This window comes from Dermacentor albipictus, chromosome 2 (genome assembly GCF_038994185.2).
Source record: "Dermacentor albipictus isolate Rhodes 1998 colony chromosome 2, USDA_Dalb.pri_finalv2, whole genome shotgun sequence".
NCBI classification, from domain to species: Eukaryota; Metazoa; Arthropoda; class Arachnida; order Ixodida; family Ixodidae; genus Dermacentor; species Dermacentor albipictus.
Window position 1 is genome coordinate 114,235,857 of NC_091822.1, and position 19,833 is coordinate 114,255,689.

The 19,833-nt window shown below is 47.8% G+C and overlaps 1 protein-coding gene across 1 annotated transcript in view; it reads right to left on the reverse strand.

The window, feature by feature from the left end:
* Positions 1-1,120: 1,120 nt before the first annotated feature.
* The window catches only part of LOC135910988 (ice-structuring glycoprotein-like), a 37,554-nt gene continuing 18,841 nt past the window's right edge, over positions 1,121-19,833 (reverse strand). The window contains exons 4-5 of the mRNA XM_065443063.1: positions 2,013-2,958; positions 1,121-1,230 (exon numbers count right to left, since the gene is read on the reverse strand). Coding sequence (XP_065299135.1) covers positions 1,229-1,230; positions 2,013-2,958 — 948 coding nt within the window. The 3' untranslated portion in view covers positions 1,121-1,228. The remainder of the gene's footprint in view (positions 1,231-2,012; positions 2,959-19,833) is intronic.

Here is a 19,833-nt window from a genome sequence, read left to right on the forward strand (position 1 = left end):
TAAAAACCGTTAACAGTCATAGACAAACTGACTGGGCACTAAGACTAGCGATTCAGCTGGACCCCACTGCAACGACATGGACTAAGATTCTTTAAACAATAACGTTTGTTTCGCTGACTCCCAGGGAAGGAGAATAAAGTGTGATAGCTTTAGTAATATGCAAGAGAAACCGATAGACAAATCCACTTTTTCAAGTATACTTCTCGGAAATCTATCAGATGGATCTAAAGGACATCTAGAGCGTGGATACCGAAGTGTAACGCCATCAATCTAATAGAACAAGTGTAAATGAAGCTTTATTTCCCATTGAGCATGGTGGAGGGTGAGAAAAAGAAAGCCTTGAAGAGACAGGTTGACAAAACTCTCGGCCCTCTGACAACACAGTACAGTGTATAATCAGTACAAGACGTATAAACGTGAATCTGAGTGATGGTGAGTGAAAGGTATCAATAACATACCCAAGAGCTTCATGCCGTTCATGGCCAGTCTTTAATACTTATTGCTGACTTAACTTGTTAATGGGGTTACTGGTAGCATCCAGTATCGCTACACTTGTTTAGTGTGCGTTAAGATTGTAAATTCAAATCGTATTTCGGTAATTGAAATAATTGGATGTTCACTATTGTTTAGGCTGTAACTTCTGAATCCCATTTGAAGTTTCGCTAGTTATACTTGAGTAAGGCGTGCTGGGCAAATTTTACTCCTGTTTGCACAAAACTGTTGTAAAGAGAAATAAACGGTCCATATTGTGTGTTTAGTACTAAACAAAAAGAGTTTAAGATTACCCTGATGGTAAGAAATAAGCTGAAGAACTTGGCTTGTTGCCCGAATCTATATGTTCAGATATTTACCGAAAATACCGTAGTGCGTCATGAAGTTTTCTTTTTGGCGGATCTGTCGCAATGTGGTGCAAGTTTATTGTTTTATTTCGTGGATGCTTCGTTAAAGTGACAACGGTTGTTGCTTTACAGAGATATTCTTTTTTTTCTATACGCAGACATAGCAAATAAAGAAACCTTCGTGGTTGATCATAAATTGTACTGGTCCATGTGCAGCTTGAAGATGTGTTACTCGTTGGAACACAGTTCCATTGAGTGGAAAGCACGGAAACGATTACAGATACGTAACAAACATAGGTTTATTTCCTTCGAAGCGTCACAACTCCAAGAGAAACGTCCATGCGATGACTTGCGTCGTTGAGACCACCCATTTAGTTCAGGGGATGTGTTTCTGAAAGTGTATAAAGAAACGACAGACACTAATGTAAAAATAAGTCTTATGCAACGTTAGCTTTTTCTTCCTGTTTTTGCTGAAGCGTACGTCCTCACACCCAAAAGGAGAAAGAGATTAAACTTTTTTTTACTTTGGCACAGATGGACATGTGTCGTAAAGCGCACTGGTAGAGCAAACACAGCATATGGAATTCGCGTTGCACAAGAGTTGTAAACTCTGTAAACTGTAGTATGTTGGGTTTCTTATAACATGGCCTGTGAAAAGTCGTTGTAATTATTTCTAAGCCTATTAGTAGGATTCACATGTTTTTTAACCAAATTTCTTCTCTTGTAAAAATTTGCAGGATTACAGCATCCACTTAAGGTAATCCGGTAAGAGTATTGCAAAGTGATGATTTAACTCGTTAGTGACGAAGTGAGAGATCAGTACTCTAAACTGTTTTTTCTGCTTCTTTTTCGCATAGGTGCGGCACACACTTCGAGTGTAATTAGAATGCGAATTGCATTGTCTACTTGATGGAGACGTGTACGACGTTGCAAGGTGAACGGCGCAATGGAAATCAAAAGCCATGTTACCCTAATATATCTGCGTTCTCGAGCTAAAAAGCGCGCAGGGCACACCTCAAATCTCATTTTGTATGAAGCAGGTGTCGAAGGTCTTACACGCGACAATTTTGGCATGAGCGTCGTGGAAATGATAGCAGTCTGGACTTTCTTATCCATTCCTCCTTTCGGAATGTTTGTAGAGTAACTGCGAAAAAAAGAGATCATGTTGCTTACACTTCTTCTTGCGGAGGAGAGCGCCATAGTGGTAGGGGGAGCCGAGGCCATATCCGTAGTTCAGACCATAGCCGAGGAGGCCATGACCATATCCGTAATGGCCGGCACCGTACCCGAGAGCACCTACACCGTATCCGTAGGCTGGGACAGCATGAGCGACTCCGTAGGAGGCCACGGCTGGAGCAGCGTGGGCCACACCATAGGAGGCTACTGCGGGCACGGCGTGGTGGACGGCCGTGGTGGCAATGGCTGGGGCAGCATGAACTGCAGCCACGGCGGGGGCGGCATAAGCAACTCTAGCAACGGCTGGGGCAGCGTGGACAGCGGTATAGGCCGGAGCAGCGTACGCAACCCTGGCGACGGCTGGGGCAGCGTGGACAGCGGTATAGGCCGGAGCAGCGTACGCAACCCTGGTGACGGCTGGAGCAGCGTGGACAGCGGTATAGGCCGGAGCAGCGTACGCAACCCTGGCGACGGCTGGAGCAGCGTGGACAGCGGTATAGGCCGGAGCAGCGTATGCAACCCTGGCGACGGCTGGAGCAGCGTGGACAGCGGTCACAGCGGGAGCAGCGTAGGCAACCCTGGCGACAGCTGGAGCAGCGGCGTAGGTGGCAACTGCAGGAGCGGCGTGCACTGCTGTCACAGCTGGAGCAGCATGCACAGCAGCCACAGCTGGTGCAGCGTGAACAGCAGTAGCGACAGTGTGGACGGCGGGAGCCGCGACAGCGTAGCTGGCTGTTGGAGCGTATCCGTATCCATAGCCTAGACCGTATCCGCCATAGCCGTAGCCTCCGAGGCCGTATCCATGACCGTATGCGCCGAGACCGTATCCAAGACCGTATCCGCCTAGGCCAGAGTAGCCGACACCATGGCCGAGAGCGTATCCGCCGCCGACGTTACCAGCGAAGGCGGTGGTAGCCAGGGCGAGGAGGATAGCGGCGCGAATCTGCATGGAAGTAGACAGTTACAATATGGCGTCCAGGTGATTTACAAGGGCATGTATTTTTCTCACACAGTCCCTATTATAATAGAGGTAAGCGGTGATGGAGGGGGGGGGGGGACCTTCGAGGCTTTCGCCCTTGGGTGAGAGAAGACAAATGGCCAGATGATTAGGATGGCTTTATATTCTCAAAATTTTGTAAGCAATGATGCTAATTGTGTAGTTTGGCTCGTTCAATGACAGTTCCGAGTTCATGATCTGGAGTGGTTCACTGGTATTGTTTTGCTTTCCTGTGCTTGATGAGTTTAAATTCGAAGCAGTCTTTTCGTGTGTGTGTTGGTCTCTAATCAGCATTATGGTCCGTGTGTCATCGCTAAAAAAAATGTGCCACAATGCAAGGTGCATGAAAAACGACTATTTTCGGCATTTATAGCTTGAACTGTGAAATAAGGATACATATTTAGCTAAAGGTTGGAGCATCTACGGGAACAAAGGACTTGGAAGCCAGCTTGTAGGATGATTGCTAAGTATAGTGTATTATTGTGATGTCGGCAAATTCATATAAACATAGGTGTCATATAAACATTGAGTTGGTTTCGTTGCTGTACTTGTGCTTGCTTTACGGTTCAATAATATTATTTTTTTATATGCAATAATCCAATATATTAGGTAAAACACCTCAAAATCGTAAGGGGCACAAATGGCTATGGCTGATTTTCAGAGCATTCCAGCTTTATTTTGGCGCGGGCGCCACATCCCTGAGGCATTTTGTTTTCTTTAAAACTGATATAGACTTCGCTCTTTGGAGAACATCGCAGCCCTAATGTTGAGTGGTTTTCTTCTGTAACTCATTCATGTCGCAATGGGCGTTTGACTTTAAGATGTCCAGGACCTTATTCAAAATAGGAAAAACAACTCACGAGAATCGGTTCTCGTTTATTAACATAGTATGTTACATTCAACCTGCTGCATGTAAAAAAAAAATCCTTAAATGGCATAGCCCATAACACTTCTGTCACCATAGAATACTGATTATTCCAGTTTTCATCACACCAAAGCGGAAGAGTCAATTATGTGTACAGAAATCGTTTAATTCGGGCAGCTAATGGTGGCATCGAGAAGTAGGCGTGGGGCAACTTAACTTTATCGCTTCTACATATAGAAAGCGTGCAATCTCATAGCTGAAGTACAGTGACTAACAACGTGAAGTAAAACACAGATATGCGCCTCTTCTCACCTAATATTATTATTTTTTACATTACTGATCTTTTTCTTTTGAACACAAAGGAAAATGCCTTGACTTGGCCCCCTCACATTTAATGTGAATGTAACGCGGTTGCTAGCCTAAGCGACGAAGCATGGAGGGAAACCGTAAAACGTTGACATTCCTTGTTCGTTTCGCTTTCTGTCTGGACTTAGTCTTCGTGTGTGTGCTTTAGGTGCATTTGCACCATGCTGCAAGCCGGATTACGTGCCTACCTCAACGAAACATAACGGGATATGTGGGTGAAGGTATGAAGGTGGCATTCCGTAAAAGAGGTTGAAGTATAATCTGTACAAAAGCCTCTGGCAAGTTCCGATCCCAGGGCGGAAGACGTAGGAAACTGCCGCACGCTTACCATGATGTCAGTTTCTTCGAGGAGAAGGAGCTTCTGAGACTTCAAATGCAGTGCGCCTCCTTATATACGAAATTTTGTGTGAAAAGCAGGCCGAGGGGCGTTGGGCGAGGTGCAAGCACCAGCCTCTGTCAACACGCCGCAAACCTGTGCGAAGAGGAACGAGCGTCGGATTGTGTAAATCGAGAAGAGCACGGAGGGGAAAAGAAAACTCCATCGAAGATTGGCTCTAGATTCCCTTGTACGCCCTTACCCGAATCACTTGTTTGCCTTTCTTTCCGTTCTGCTATCTGTCACCTATTCATCAGGGTCGCCTGCACTCCCACAAAGCATTCACGTAGTACCGAGCAGTTCTCTGCGATGGCCCACTTGATGGTGCATTAATTGCCCGCAGTTTTCTTTCTACTCAAGGATCCGCCTGTTTGGCTGCGCTCAGGACGAATGTATAATTTAGCCATGAGAACCCGTCTCACGAGCGATCCTCCCGCCGAGAAACGAACGTTTTCAGTTTTCGCGGATCACACCTTGCGGGTTTAACCCTGCGCGAGCATCCCTTTATCACTTACGTTAATAGGCGCTGCGGCTTTACGTTCTGTCGCGGGTGGTTGTGTCAGCACTCTCTAGATCAAGATTTGCTATCGCGGTTTCTATCATGCGGCGGCTTTTGTCGCCATTCTCTACAAACGTTCACGTAGCTCGTTAACCTGTAGAATAGTGCACGCTTCCCTGCCTTTCAATTTGTTATTTTTCATCATTCGTTTTCGTGAGCGCACCTGCTAGTTGGATAGTATAACAACCACGACAGCTTAGTCGCCCAACAGTTCTTTCACAAGAAATAATTGTCTCATAGGAAATTTCATTGGAATGGCAGCGGAAAAATTCCTAGTGCTCAAATATTAGGATTCTTTTTTTATGCTGCTCATTTATAACACTGATGGCGACACCAGTAAATTGTTTCTCGTTATTCCTATTTTTCTATTCAGAAGAACGCTTGCCAAATGGCAAGCATATTTTGTATGCGTGTTTGTCAAGGATGTGTTGCATGCTAATTCAAGTGATGCTTTGTCGCCTTGGTTGTTGTACGCCAAGTTATCATAGCAAAATACTGCCCATGTTTAGCATTAGTTCATTCCTAAACATATTGGGTAGGTCCAGTTTCACAGAAGCATGCTACCCCTAAGCACGGCAACTTACGGGAATTACGACTGAGCAAGCCATTGACAACGCTAGAATCAGGTGGCGTTCCGGCACGCCACGTTCTCGGGGGCATCAAGATGATCTGCGGTAGTCGACAAGCTGGCGGCGTCGGGTGAAATCCACGTTGCGTGCGGCATCGATTCTGTGTGCCGGGGAAGCCTGTGAAAATGGGCACACCGTTGCCACCCATGTTCTGTGATGTTGCTAGCGTATTGCACGCAGTCGTTACAGCATCCTGAGTTGTGCGACCGAGGTTTGGTTGGTGATCCCACCACTGCTTCGTCGCATTGAAGGTAGGATGCCGCTGGCATAGCTCAATGTGCCATATGTCTCAGAAGACATGACTCATACATTTGGGAAGGGCTTAAGGCCCCAACGCCCAAATGTGCTCATGTAGCGTGTTCGCACAGCAGCGCGCACGTCAATGTCCCCCTTAACCTTGGCAGTGCTGCCTAGCGTTGCTGGCGTGAACAAAAGCTAAACGTAAGTGAAGAGAGAGAGAGATGCAAATGAGAGAAAGGCAGAGAGGTTAGCCAAAGTTATAGCCTCTGGTCTGTTACCCTGCACTAGGGGAAGGGAAGGGGGAAGTAAAGACGGAAAGAAGAGTGGGGACAAAGAGAAAGGCATAAAAAAGTGGGATGGGATGGGATCATTAAAGTCATTCTAATAGGCCACTGCCAAGTAAAAAGTTCAACAAAGTCTTGATCGACTTTCGGTGCGACGACAGTTCACGTCGGCATTCCAAGATTGTCTGTTCTGAAAGTGGCCTGTCATCAAAGCGTACCAACACGGCCGCTACACTGTAGAAACGAGGAGAGTTCCGGGCACTGTCTTTGAGAAAGCATCTGCTTGTCCTGTGTCTCACTCTCTTTTCGAGAGTAGATCGACTCTCTTTAAGAGAGAATACGGGAACTCTTCTTGACAGAGTTTTGTTACTCCACCGCAAGGGAGTGCTAGTACTCTTCCACACAGTGCTAATACTCACCACACAGAGATATTAGTACTCCCCCAGACCGAGTGCTACTGCTCCTCCAAACCGAGTACTTCTACTCCTCCAAGCCGAGTGTTTCTACTGCGCCAAACAGAGTGCTTGTACTCCTTCATAACAGAGTGCTAGTACTCGCCGCAATAGTGTGAACGCACGATGTAGATCCAATGTCACATTTGAAGGGATTCGCAATATTGACATGTGGGGAATATTTTATTCCTTCATAAGTAGCTTCTGCACATAGGCTTGGTGAATGGGATGTAATCTGTAGTTGCTCAGTTATTCACATGAAACATTTCGTCTCTTAAATGGTCAAAATCTTTATTGATCAGTCACAAGACAAACTGAATAATAATTTGAGAAACATACTGACAAACACATAAAATCAAAATACAATGATACGCATGAAATTTAAAACACATCTTGTAATGAAACATAAATATATTCTCATCAGTATTACATCAGTATTAAAAGATTCATCAGTATTACAGTGTATAAATATCCTTTAATTTCAATTGGCTCCTTCTTTTTAAAAATAAAGTATAGAACTCAAAGAACAAACATGGGAAAACTAACAAAGTATTGACACTGTGATCGAAGAGAAATATACGCCCCATTACTGGCCAGCAAACGGTTTTCTGGCACAAAATGCGTGCACTTACATGGCAGAGGTTACGAGATGAGTTGCTATGCATGGGGCTGGTAACGTAGATACATTGTGCAAGAAACTTTTTTTGTGTGCCATATTCTAAGACGGCAGCTCATTTGATAACGTCCTGTACAGCATATGGATATTCCTGACTGAGAGTACAGTGCATTTAGAAATGTGTTGTATATTCTCATGTACGGCTGCAGGTCCAGCTCGCTTTCCTTATATTTTACATATTAGTTATTCATGTATGGGCTGCTTTATAAGTGTCTTTCTTGTCATGGTTCTGCAGCAATATCCTGCCCGGTCTCAAACCGGTAAAGAGGGGTATTATATTTCCTACTCGGTTGGCCTCCTCACGAAAGCAGTTTCCTGGTGCTGTTGGAATTATTGCGTTAGACTTTGTCACAAATAAATAAAATAAATTTACATTATTCGATAGTGTGTAGCAAATGAGTATAAAACTGCAAGGAGCATTGGTATTAAAATCTTGCGCCTAGAATTTCTTGTCATATATAGTAGCTTTTTATCCCCATTACGGTAAGAATGCTATACTTCTAAGGAGCAGCTTGCATAATCCCATGATCAATTATTGTGACTCGCAGAACATGCAATTTAACTGAAGTATAGCATGGCTTCAGATGTGAACCAAAAATCAGACATTATGAATATTATGTATCAAAGCTGACATAAGTATAAGTACAGGCAGGGAAGTGCACGAAAAAGACAAACAAAGAAGCAAAACAAACTGAGAATAGCATCATCCTCTTTCAAATATCCCTTCCCTGCACGTAGATTTTACATGCGACTGTGCATATACTTGCACAATGAACCGACTACCTGAAACCAAAGCTTTTTTTTCCAACTGGAGTGGTCAAGATGCGCTAAAGTAAGAAAAATTATAGCATTTACAGAATCTTCGTCTCGAAACAACTACATACCTGTCTAGAGAGATTATTACATCACCTCACTGTGCACACTATCTTGAGTCCAGAAGAATTCGGTCTACAGAAGCCACGAATCTAAGGGGCTTTTGCTTAACACCATATGCTCACATCCGCCAAGTGATGAACAAGTGTTCTACTCAGATGCTCTCAGTTCTTTGCATTGAACGCATACCTACCTCCACTAGCATACTTCGTTGGCAAGGGGATTGAAGAAACCACAATTTTACATTTTTCATATAATTTTCAATTCCATGTGACTCTCTGGCTTCTAAGAAGTAAGGTGTGCACCACGGTGTACACAGTTAAAAGCCTTAATTGCTCCTTGCTTTCTCATGGGCACCACAACCAGTTCTAATGAACTGGTTTAATGAGCATGTACGTAATCGATAATGACTTCTTAAACATGGGATTCTCCTCCCCCAATGCTTGCCCTTTCTGGAGCCTAAAAGGAAACCAAAATTCTAAAATTAAGTGAAAAAATATATAAAAAGGAGGACATGAAAATCTGCCTGCTTCATGTCAGCATTTACAATACACGATCACAGTGATGTCTAGTTGCATCGTTGCATTCACATTCTGTTAAATCTAAGCTATTAAAGCTGTAAATGTATGTAAGCACCTAACCAAACATGATCTGTTGCTTTTTACAATGAACACAGGTAACGTGCTCATTGCAGGTATGTATCATGTCACTAAGCAAACATGCAATTTAATTCTGCTATTATTTTTTATGTCGTGGATAAATCTGTTGAGAGGCAAGACAAAAACAGTCATTTCTCAGAACTAATCAGCTCTCTCTTTTTAACACATTTCTAACTTTTAAATCGCACTTACTACTATGTGTTTGTCTCCAGAGAGCATACGTGATTTTGACTTTCCCATCAGAGACATTACATAAATATACCATGTTAAGATGACTGCCTAGAGCATGTGAGAATTTTAATCTTGGTGTGACATACTGTGTTTTGATTTTGTTGACATTTAGTCAAATGGTATACCCAATATACCCACATTCTAGTTTTCGTGTCGAAATCGCACGACAATGTATTTTGACTCTTTGGCGTGCGCTCCTCTGCACTTTGTGAAGTCGCGCTGGGCTGCCTATTTGACATCGTTGTGTCCTTGCAGCTGCCTTCTTGCGTTATAATGTGGTTTCCTGAAAAATACCGTGTGCAAAAGTTAACACGAGCACATGGTGTATACAACATCAAAACAGCCAAGGTTATGGCACTAAAAGAAAGTCTTAGCTCTTAGTCTTCCTACTGAAAAGCATGCGAAACATCTAAATGACTGCAACACTCCACTGCTAAACTAACTTCAATTTTTAGATTTAAGCAAAACAGAAGTAACGGACAGCTCATCATCGTTCACCACCAATGATAAAATACTCCTGCTAATCAATAGAATATTGTTCATTGTCAGATGTCACAGGTCCGTTATTAGTCTGATGTGTCGCAAACACCACTGGTGTCACATCCTAAGCACGTGCCCAGTGTGCCCCCCCCCGATCGATCTGTAGTTGTGCCACTGCTCAAGCCATAATTTCAGGATCATATCTGCAAACATGATGCTCAGTAGGAATGAAAATATGGTCCTTCAGTTCAACGGATATGACTGGACGTGCCCATAATAAAGGGCAACAACGCTTGTTATGGCAAGCTTGCCCACATTTCAATAATAACAAGAAGGTACACTGCGGCCTGCATTAGGCTTACTGAAAGGCGCGAGCTTATTTTCATTTATGCGGTGTGCAATGGAGTCAATTTTGACAGACTTGACTACTTCGGCCGTTTGAAATTTAACATTTCACATTCTTCAAGGAATGTAAAAGTTCCAGTTAGACCGCAGTTATTAGTTTATTAGACCAACTCTTTTTTTGTGTACGACAGATGGCTGTCAACACAGAATTAAAGCAACGTTTTATTTTGATACATTATTTCTCTACTAAAAATATTAAAGCCAAAAACACATTTTGATCTGCCATGCAGTAGCAAGATGCACACATTACACTTGTAACCCCCAGAGGAAAGGTTATTTAGCTGTTCATATGACATAACTCTGAAATGCCAACTCCTACTAGCAAATGCAGAGGCATATCCAAAACAATAAGCCTATGCAAAGCGCCCCTGCAATTGTAGTGACACACAGCAGCCGTTATATTCGATGCCGATGCATACATCGCTGCTTGACAATTCACCAAGTTCGTAGACATAAGCACCCTTTCAGATACCCACCGTGCTCGAAAACCGTAACAGGAGTCACAAAATCAGACATATAATCACACCATTTCAATACATGAACCAAAACAGTTCAGTCTTAGGGATAAACACCATGAGAGTGATTTAGTGCGCGACGGGGATGAGCGACGGCTTCGAGCTACGGCTTCGAGCGTCAAAACGGGCCGTCGGTGGAACAGATCGCTCGGTTCTGGAAGTATAGAAACTGTTGCTCTTCTCCTGGAAGTGCTATGAGCGAATGGCCAGTAGCGCGAAGCCGGAACTGGTGGATATCGCTCAAATACTATCGATTATCGCGCCGAACGAGCAAACGATTGAATTTTTACATGTGCAAGGATAAGAACATACTGCAAGACCTTCGGAAATATTTTATGATACTTTGTTACAGCAAAGTACATCAACTTAAATTATTAAAGCACGCGTCACGCTAGTTTCGACGCACGTTTGCAGCCCTCATACCGGCAACACCAGGGAGGCGTCGCTCAAGATGGTCGCTCGGACAGAGTACGACTTGTAGGCGACGAGCGAACGCGACAGCCATCTCCATCTTACCGCTTGTAGCGGTCGCGCGCAAGATCGCTTATATTGGGTTTATACGTTATTCAGCATGAAACATGCATTCCTCATGCGTTTTCAGTAAGTTCGAGATAGCGCGCCCAACTGTCCTCATAAATGCCTGCGGTAAAGTTTCTAACTAGCGCTGGTGCTGAACGTAACTTCAGTGGTCGCAGATTACCCATGGGCGAGGCACCGTGATGCGTGCGGTTTATTCACAAAGAAAGCATGCCGCCAGCAAAATGACGCCTTCTGTTATGTGACCCCTTATTTCAACAGCATTCCATACACCGTAGACTGCCAAACTGAATAAATTCAAACACACAAAACGCATGCTAAGCATGCTCCGCATAGGCTCGGAATCATGCGCTGGTGAACAAACCATTTTAAACGTCCTCTCGCCTCACGTCTTATTGAACATATCATGGCTCTGGCAGAGGGTGCGATTTTCAAAGCTCTTACGGATAGCGGCAACTGATGAAATCACATGCAGTTATCGCTACGACTGGCTTCTTCGATTGACATCGAGGGACAGCGTGCGATGCCTAGTCCGGTGTCAATCGCGTTGGCTAAGCGCCGCGACGACTTTCTGGCGATATAATGTCATATACGCAGAATATGAGCCGCAGTTAGAATTCAATTAGCGTGGAGCATTTGTTGTTATATTCATCGAATGACGAACAACTGTCGTGTTTTCGCGGCGACGCAAGATGTCTGATACACGATCTCCCTTGGATGGCCTTAGTTGCTGCTAGCTGGACGGATCAGCTTTCTCTGGTGCTGTGTTGTTCCGCGACATTGAGCGCGCGCGCGGTGGAGCTACTACGAGTGAAAAAGTAGAGCGCTCTCTACGCGTTCCTTTGAACTGTGGCTGCCTGTTCTCTTAGAAGCGAAACGGTGTGTTCTTTGCTCAGCGTGCGTGACTGATACATCGCCATGTTCGGAGCCAGCCTCCTACAGTTGAAGCAGAAGATTACGGTACGTTTCGTTCTCTATTGCCGTGAGAGTAGAACGGGCATTCTACTCTCTCTCTGAAGGGGAAAGTAAAAATCACATTTGACTCTTTCCTTGGTGACGGAGTGCACAATGCATTTCACTCCATTCGACATTTTGAGAGAGTAAAACAACACTTTGAAGAGTGAATCGGCCGCTTCACTCCTGCGATACCCTCTCTAGTTTTTAGAGTGTAGGGACAACCGGTGCGCTTTGTATAGAGGACAATGGCAAAGTGCGTGTTCTATAGTCTACTAGCCGCTGCAGTGACTGCAAGTCGCACTCTCGTTCAGGCCGACTCGGAGGGCGAAAGATCTTGTGAAAGCGACACCAAGCCACAGTCGGCAAAGTACTACTGTCTCGAGTCGAGAGAGTCCAGATCGCGGTCCAAGTCGAAAGGGCGGGTCCAGTACGTGTAGACGTGTGTGCTTCAAGCTTGGTGTGTTTCATAAAGATGTTGTGGTTTCATATGTAAGCACACGATATTTCATTGCTCCGTCTGTTTCTGAGAATAGAATAGAGTCCTGGAAGCCGTTCTGATTTGCCGATTGTGCTGCTGCATCGGCATGTTTATTGCTCATCATGCCACAGTGGCTTGGAATCCACTCTAATGTGATGTAGTGTCCTTGCTCGACGAGGTGGTGAAGCAGCACTCTGATTTCTAGAGCTAGTTGTTTCATTTCATTTCATTTATTTATTTATTCATTTCATTTGTTCGTGGTATCCATGGCGTAAGGCAGAAACAAAACATGGAAGAGCAGCCTTGAAGTCACTCAACAAGCTCAATTTCAACGTAAGTGAAAGTGCGTAGAAAAATAACCTGCTGCAGGTGTGGCCCAAATCCACATTTTACTCATGACACGTGCGGTGGTTTACCAGCAACGAAGCAGCCGCAGCATGCCATTCTGCAGTCTCATTTCTTGGGTATTTGTGTACAAGATTCTCTTTTGGGTGTGGGGAGTGGGAGGGAAGAGTCTTAGAGCGTGCAACTCACGCCCAAGGCGGCAGATAACATCCTTTCAGCCGCAGCCTTCATGCAGTACATGAACTTAAAAACAGACAACTGGCGTACAGTAGGGGGATCTGAAAGGCTCGAAGCTAAGCTTCCTTTGCTTGTGCCCCATCGTTCGGCGTTGGTCCACGCTGGACACATATGTGGGTTTGTGATACGGCAGCAGTGGCGGCTTCCTAGGCACACGCTGAAAATTTCTTCTGTGTTTTGCAGTTTCACCGGGCAGCTAGATATACTGCAGATCCACATACACGTGCCCTGTCATTGACTGTCCGAAAGGAAGCAAGCGCAATCTACGAAAGCACCTCGAGGCGACTGGCTCCGGGACCACGTGATTTCCGGGACCACCTGACCATCTGGACATATAAAGCCTGCCATCTTACCGGGGATCGCATACGGCAGCAGTGGCGGCTTCCTAGGCACACGCTGAAACATTTCTTCTGTGCTATGCAGGTTAGTGGCGCACTCAGCGCATTTCAGAATACAAATTGCAGTTTTATGTAGCTGCCACTGCTGCCCTATCTTGAGTGTACGTGGTCTTTGTGTTACGACTAGAGTATAATATAAACAAGGAAGTTTCAAGAATGCTACATTATTTCAAAGATGAAATGAGAAATGAGTGGAAACAAATGAAAGAAGTGCTAGAGCGAAGCATCCGATCCGAAGAGAGAAACTTGCGCACTGAAATTGATGAACTGAAGAAAAGCATAGATTTCTTCAGCAAGAGCCTTGATGATACTGTGAAGAAGAAGACGCGCCTCGCGGCACAGCCGCATTGCCAACGCGCGGCTCGTCTCGGCTCACGCTGTTGATTGCTGGCGTCCGTTTGGACAGTGCTTCGGGCTGCTTCGCCGTTCCCGGTTGCTGTGCCGTTACATTAGGAGCCGCCAATAAACCTTTTCTCAATTGGTGGAGGTGCTGGGACTCAAACCCCGTCGCTTGAAACCCTGGAGCTGAGATCACGAACGCTACCACCCGCCATGACCGACAGCTCCTCCCAAACGGCGCCGACGCCACAGTCCGTCACCTGCACCGGCGTTCCACGACAACGGGACCCCAAGGTCTTCAGCGGTGCAGACGACGAAGACGTAGAAGACTGGTTTGCGTCGTATGAACGGGTGAGCGCACACAACAAGTGGGATGATCCCGCCAAGTTAACTCACGTCATCTTTTATCTGGCTGGTGTTGCCGAACTGTGGTTTCACAACCACGAAAGTGACGTGCCCACATGGTCAGTCTTCAAGACAACCTTTACGGAAGTGTTCGGCCGACCCGCTGTTCGCAAGCTCCGTGCCGAACAGCGCTTGCGCGCCCGAGCGCAGCAGACGGCGGAAACGTTCACAAGCTACATAGAAGACGTCGTGGACCTTTGTAAACGAGTCAACGCCGCAATACCAGAAGCTGAGCGAATTCGCCATATACTGAAAGGCATCGATGACGGCGCATTCCAGATGCTCCTAGCCAGGAATCCGCGCACTGTGTCTGAAGTTGTCAGCCTGTGCCAAAGTTACGATGAGTTGAGGAAGCAACGCGCTTCGACTCGGCGTCCTTTGGGAAGCGACGACTTGTTGGCGAGCCTTGACAACATGTACGACCCATCCTCATTCTTTCAGCGGGTCAAGGACTTTGTGCGTGAGGAAGTTGCTCGCCAACTTTCTTTAGTCCCCTTCACTCAGGAGCCCACCTCCCGTCTTCCAAACACGCTCCGCACCCTCATTTCCGAAGAGGTCGCCCACGTTGTCCCTTCCACACCACATCAGCCGCCTGCAGCCGTGAATCTCAACTCTACGCGGGCAGTGCAGCCTGTCGCCACGCCTCTCACCTATGCGCAGCCAGTCCTGCCTGTGGCCGCGCCTCTTACGTACGCCCAGGCAGTACGCAGGCCTCCACCGGCGTCTTTCACGACCCAGTCCCAACCGCTGCCACCGGAAGCCCATGCTACATCTTGGACCGCACCGCGAGCTAATCCTTGGCGGACACCTGACAACCGACCCATCTGTTATTCTTGCTGCAGTCCCGGACACGTCGCCCGATATTGCCGCCGTCGTCCTCAAGCGTTCGGCGACGCCTCGCGGCCCTTCCAGTACGGCAGCCAGCCATTTCGCCAATACGCCGCTCCTTCCCCCCAACCGTATGCTCGTGCTGACATCCCAGAATTTCCTTCGCGTCGCTCGCCATCCCCTCGCCGACGCTCGCTCTCCCCAATGCGTCGGCGACCCGCACCACCTGACCAGGAAAACTGAACGTCGCAGTTCAAGAGGCAAGAACTGCGCCCCATTCGAACTGTCAAAGTCCTCGCGCCTCTCCTGCTAACGTGGTCGAAATTTGTGTAGAAGGTGTTCCTACATTCGCTCTTGTGGATACCGGCGCAGCCATTTCTGTGATAGCCGCCAAACTGTGCCGTTCGCTGCGCAAGGTGACCACGCCGCTTTCTGGACTGTCGCTTCGTACGGCAAGCGCGCAGCCCGTCACTCCGCACGCAGCCTGTACTGTACGTGTGCTTATTCACGGCATTGTTTACATCGTCGAGTGTATTGTTCTTCCCACCTGCTCGCATGACGTCATCCTCGGATGGGACTTCTTATCCAGTCATAAAGCCGTGATCGACTGCGCACGCGCCGAAGTTGAATTTTCCCCTTGTGACGCACCCTTGGACGAAGATTGCGACCGCCCTTCTAAACTTACCGTGCGCGAGGACACAGATATTCCACCTGGCTCCTTCGCCCTCGTCCCCGTCTTTTGCGATGCCATCGCTGATGCAACGGTCCTCTTCACGCCGTCCGACGTCTTCATGAGCCGTAAATCTCTCCCACTACCCTTCGCGACGCTTGACATGGCTGGCGGCTGCAGCAATTTCTACTTTTACAATCCCCTCTGTGCGCCTCTTACGTTGCTCGTTGGTGAATGCCTTGGCTTCGTGGAACTCCTCGACTCTTCGTCTTTGGTTGACGTCCCTGGAGACTCTTTTGACGTCGACCCCGGCCAAGCATCTTCGATGTCCGCGCTTGAAGAAAAGTCCAGGGTTGCGTTCTCGCATGCCATCGCCGATACCCTCACACCTGCCGAACGCGCCGCCCTTCTTGATCTCCTGCACAACTTTAGAAGTTCATTCGACGTTTCACAACCTCACCTAGGCCGCACGTCGGAAGTGCGGCACTACATTGACACCGGTTCACATCAGCCGTTACGTCAACGACCATATCGCGTCTCTGCCGAAGAGCGTCGTGTCATTACCACCCAAGTCGAAGATATGCTGCGCCGTGATGTTATTCAACCTTCGCACAGTCCCTGGTCATCTCCTGTCGTTCTCGTTCGCAAGAAGGACGGGTCTATTCGCTTTTGCGTCGACTACCGTCGGTTAAATAAGGTAACGCGCAAAGACGTCTATCCTTTGCCGCGCATCGATGACGCCCTCGACAGTCTTCAGGGCGCAGAATTTTTCTCGTCCCTTGACTTGCGTTCAGGGTACTGGCAGGTCCCCATGGCTGCGGCCGATCGCCAGAAAACCGCGTTCATTACACCTGACGGTTTATATGAATTTAAGGTGATGCCTTTCGGGCTTTGTAACGCCCCTGCCACCTTTGAACGACTCATGGACAACACTCTGCGTGGCCTCAAGTGGTCTATATGTCTGTGCTACCTCGACGATGTCGTGGTTTTCTCGCCTGATTTTCCTACTCACCTGCTCCGCCTTAGACAAGTTTTGACCTGTCTAACGAACGCTGACCTTCAACTCAACCTCAAGAAGTGCCGCTTCGCCGCGCGAGAGCTCACCATTTTAGGCCACGTTGTGTCCAAGCATGGCGTTCTACCCGATCCTGCAAAACTTCGAGCAGTCGCTGAGTTTCCGAAGCCTCAGACCATCAAAGAACTTCGAAGCTTCGTGGGCCTATGCTCATATTTCCGGCGCTTTGTTCGAAATTTCGCATCGATCATGGCGCCATTGACTCAGCTTCTACGCGGTGACGCCGCCCTCTCCTGCTGGTCCCCTGCATGTGACTCCGCCTTTGCTACGCTGCGTCGTCTTCTCATCTCCCCACCTATTCTTCGCCATTTCGACCCGTCAGCTGCAACTGAAGTACATACAGATGCCAGCGGGGTCGGTCTCGGCGCCGTACTCGCCCAACGAAAGGAGGGCTACCCCGAATATGTAGTCGCCTATGCGAGTCGCACACTGACGAAGCCTGAGGCCAATTACAGCGTGACCGAAAAAGAGTGCTTGGCTTTAGTATGGGCACTTGGCAAGTTCCGACCATATCTGTACGGGCGCCCATTCGACTTGGTCACAGATCACTATGCGCTTTGTTGGCTCGCCAACTTGAAAGATCCCACTGGCCGCCTAGCCCGTTGGGCACTACGCATCCAGGAGTACGATATTCGCGTCGTCTACCGCAGTGGACGCACACACTCCGACGCAGATGCCTTGTCTCGTTCACCTTTACCTCCAGACTCGGCCTGCGCAACAACTTCCGCACATTCCGTGTCATCTCTCGACATGGACTCCTTTGCAACCGCACAACGTCGTGACCCGTGGGTCGCTTCTCTTTTCGACTATCTTTCTGGATCGTCGACCATCCCTGTATCCCGAACCCTCCGACGCCAAGCAGTTCATTTTGCCATTCGTGACCAGCTGCTGCACCGTCGCAATTACACTCCTGATGGTCGTCGGTGGCTTCTGGTGGTTCCCCGCAGCTTAAGGTCTCAAATATGTGCCGCTTTCCACAACGATCCGCAGTGTGGCCATGCCGGAGTCTTCAAGACGTACGAACGCATTCGCCACCGCTACTACTGGCGCGGCATGTACAATTTTGTACACAAGTTTGTTCGGTGCTGTCTTGACTGTCAACGCCGCAAATCGCCGCCTTTACGCCCATCTGGTGCCTTGCAGCCGCTCCCGTGCCCTGCCACACCCTTCGATCGCGTCGGCATCGACCTATACGGCCCACTTCCTATGACACCAGACGGCAATCGGTGGATCGTCGTTGCTATTGATCATTTGACACGCTACGCCGAAACTGCTGCTTTACCAAGTGCTACAGCGCGGGATGTAGCCTCTTTCGTCCTACATCGCTTCGTGCTTCGACACGGCGCACCTCGGGAACTCCTCAGCGATCGCGGTCGCGCCTTCCTCTCCGAAGTCGTCGAAAGTTTGCTTTCGGAATGCCATATTATTCATCGGACAAGCACGGCATACCATCCACAGACTAACGGGCTCACAGAGCGATTTAACCGCACACTTGGTGATATGCTCTCTATGTACGTGGCGTCTGATCATGGTAACTGGGACCGCATCCTTCCATTCATCACGTTCGCGTACAACACCGCGATCCAGGCCACTACGGGATTTTCACCTTTCTTCCTCCTGTATGGCCGCGAGCCTACGCATACCATCGACACGCTCCTTCCATACCGTCCTGACGCCTCCGAGTGTCTACCTGTTTCCGACGTCGCCCGACAAGCCGAAGAATGCCGCCAGATAGCGCGCTCCTTTACGGCAGAGCAACAGCAGCGCCAGAAAGAAAACCGCCTCGACACGCATCCAAGCACGACCTACGCTCCAGGCGTTCTTGTGTGGTTGTCGGTCCCTTTCCAAACGCCGGGGCTTTCCTTGAAACTCGTCCCAAAATTCGAAGGGCCTTACCGAGTCTTGGCGCAAACATCCCCGGTGAATTTTCTCATTGAGCCCCTGTCACCACCTGAAGACTTGCGCCGGCGTGGACGTGACATTGTCCACGTCTCGCGTCTCAAGCCCTACCACGACCCTCTGCCTCCCGATTCTTAAGGCGCCAGGATGGCTCTTTTTGTCCGGGGGGAGATTGTGAAGAAGAAGACGCGCCTCGCGGCACAGCCGCATTGCCAACGCGCGGCTCGTCTCGGCTCGCGCTGTTGATTGCTGGCGTCCGTTTGGACAGTGCTTCGGGCTGCTTCGCCGTTCCCGGTTGCTGTGCCGTTACATTAGGAGCCGCCAATAAACCTTTTCTCAATACAAATGAAAAATTGATGGCAACTTTAAGTAAAAATAATGAGCTGAAGAAAGAAAACGAACTACTACAACATAATGTTTTCACGCTGGAGAAGGACTTGGCAGATTGCCAGTCGGGCCTCTTGCAGTCCGAGCAGTACTCGCGTAATCGAAATCTTGAAATTAAAGGAATAGTCGAGAAACCAAACGAAAATCTGGTTGAAGTGCTAAAGAAAATTGGTGAGGTGGTTGGTGAACCTATAGCACGCGAGGACATCGATGTTTGTCACAGAATTCGTACAAACAAGGAAAATCAGACAAATATAATTGTTCAGTTTCAACGCCGTGACAAACGCAATGAAGTGCTTCAGAAGTCACGCAAGAAAAGGCCAACAAATGCATCCCTCGGCTTGCCCACTGAATCTCCTGTGTTTGTAAATGAACACCTTTGTCCCGAAGTGAATAAAATGTTAGGGACGGCAATAGCACGCAAACGTGAACACAGCTGGAAATTTGTGTGGAGGAAGAATGGCATTATTCTTGCACGTCGCACAGAGACTTCACCTGTCGTTCGCATCAGGCGTAAAAGCGACCTGAGCAAAATCACAAGCGTTTAACAAACATAAGCTTTGACACATTCGCAGCTCCAGTAGAGATGGCGTGCTCAGACTGTGTGATTTCCGAGGAAAGTGTTAAGAGACACAAAACTAGCAGCGAAGCAAAGC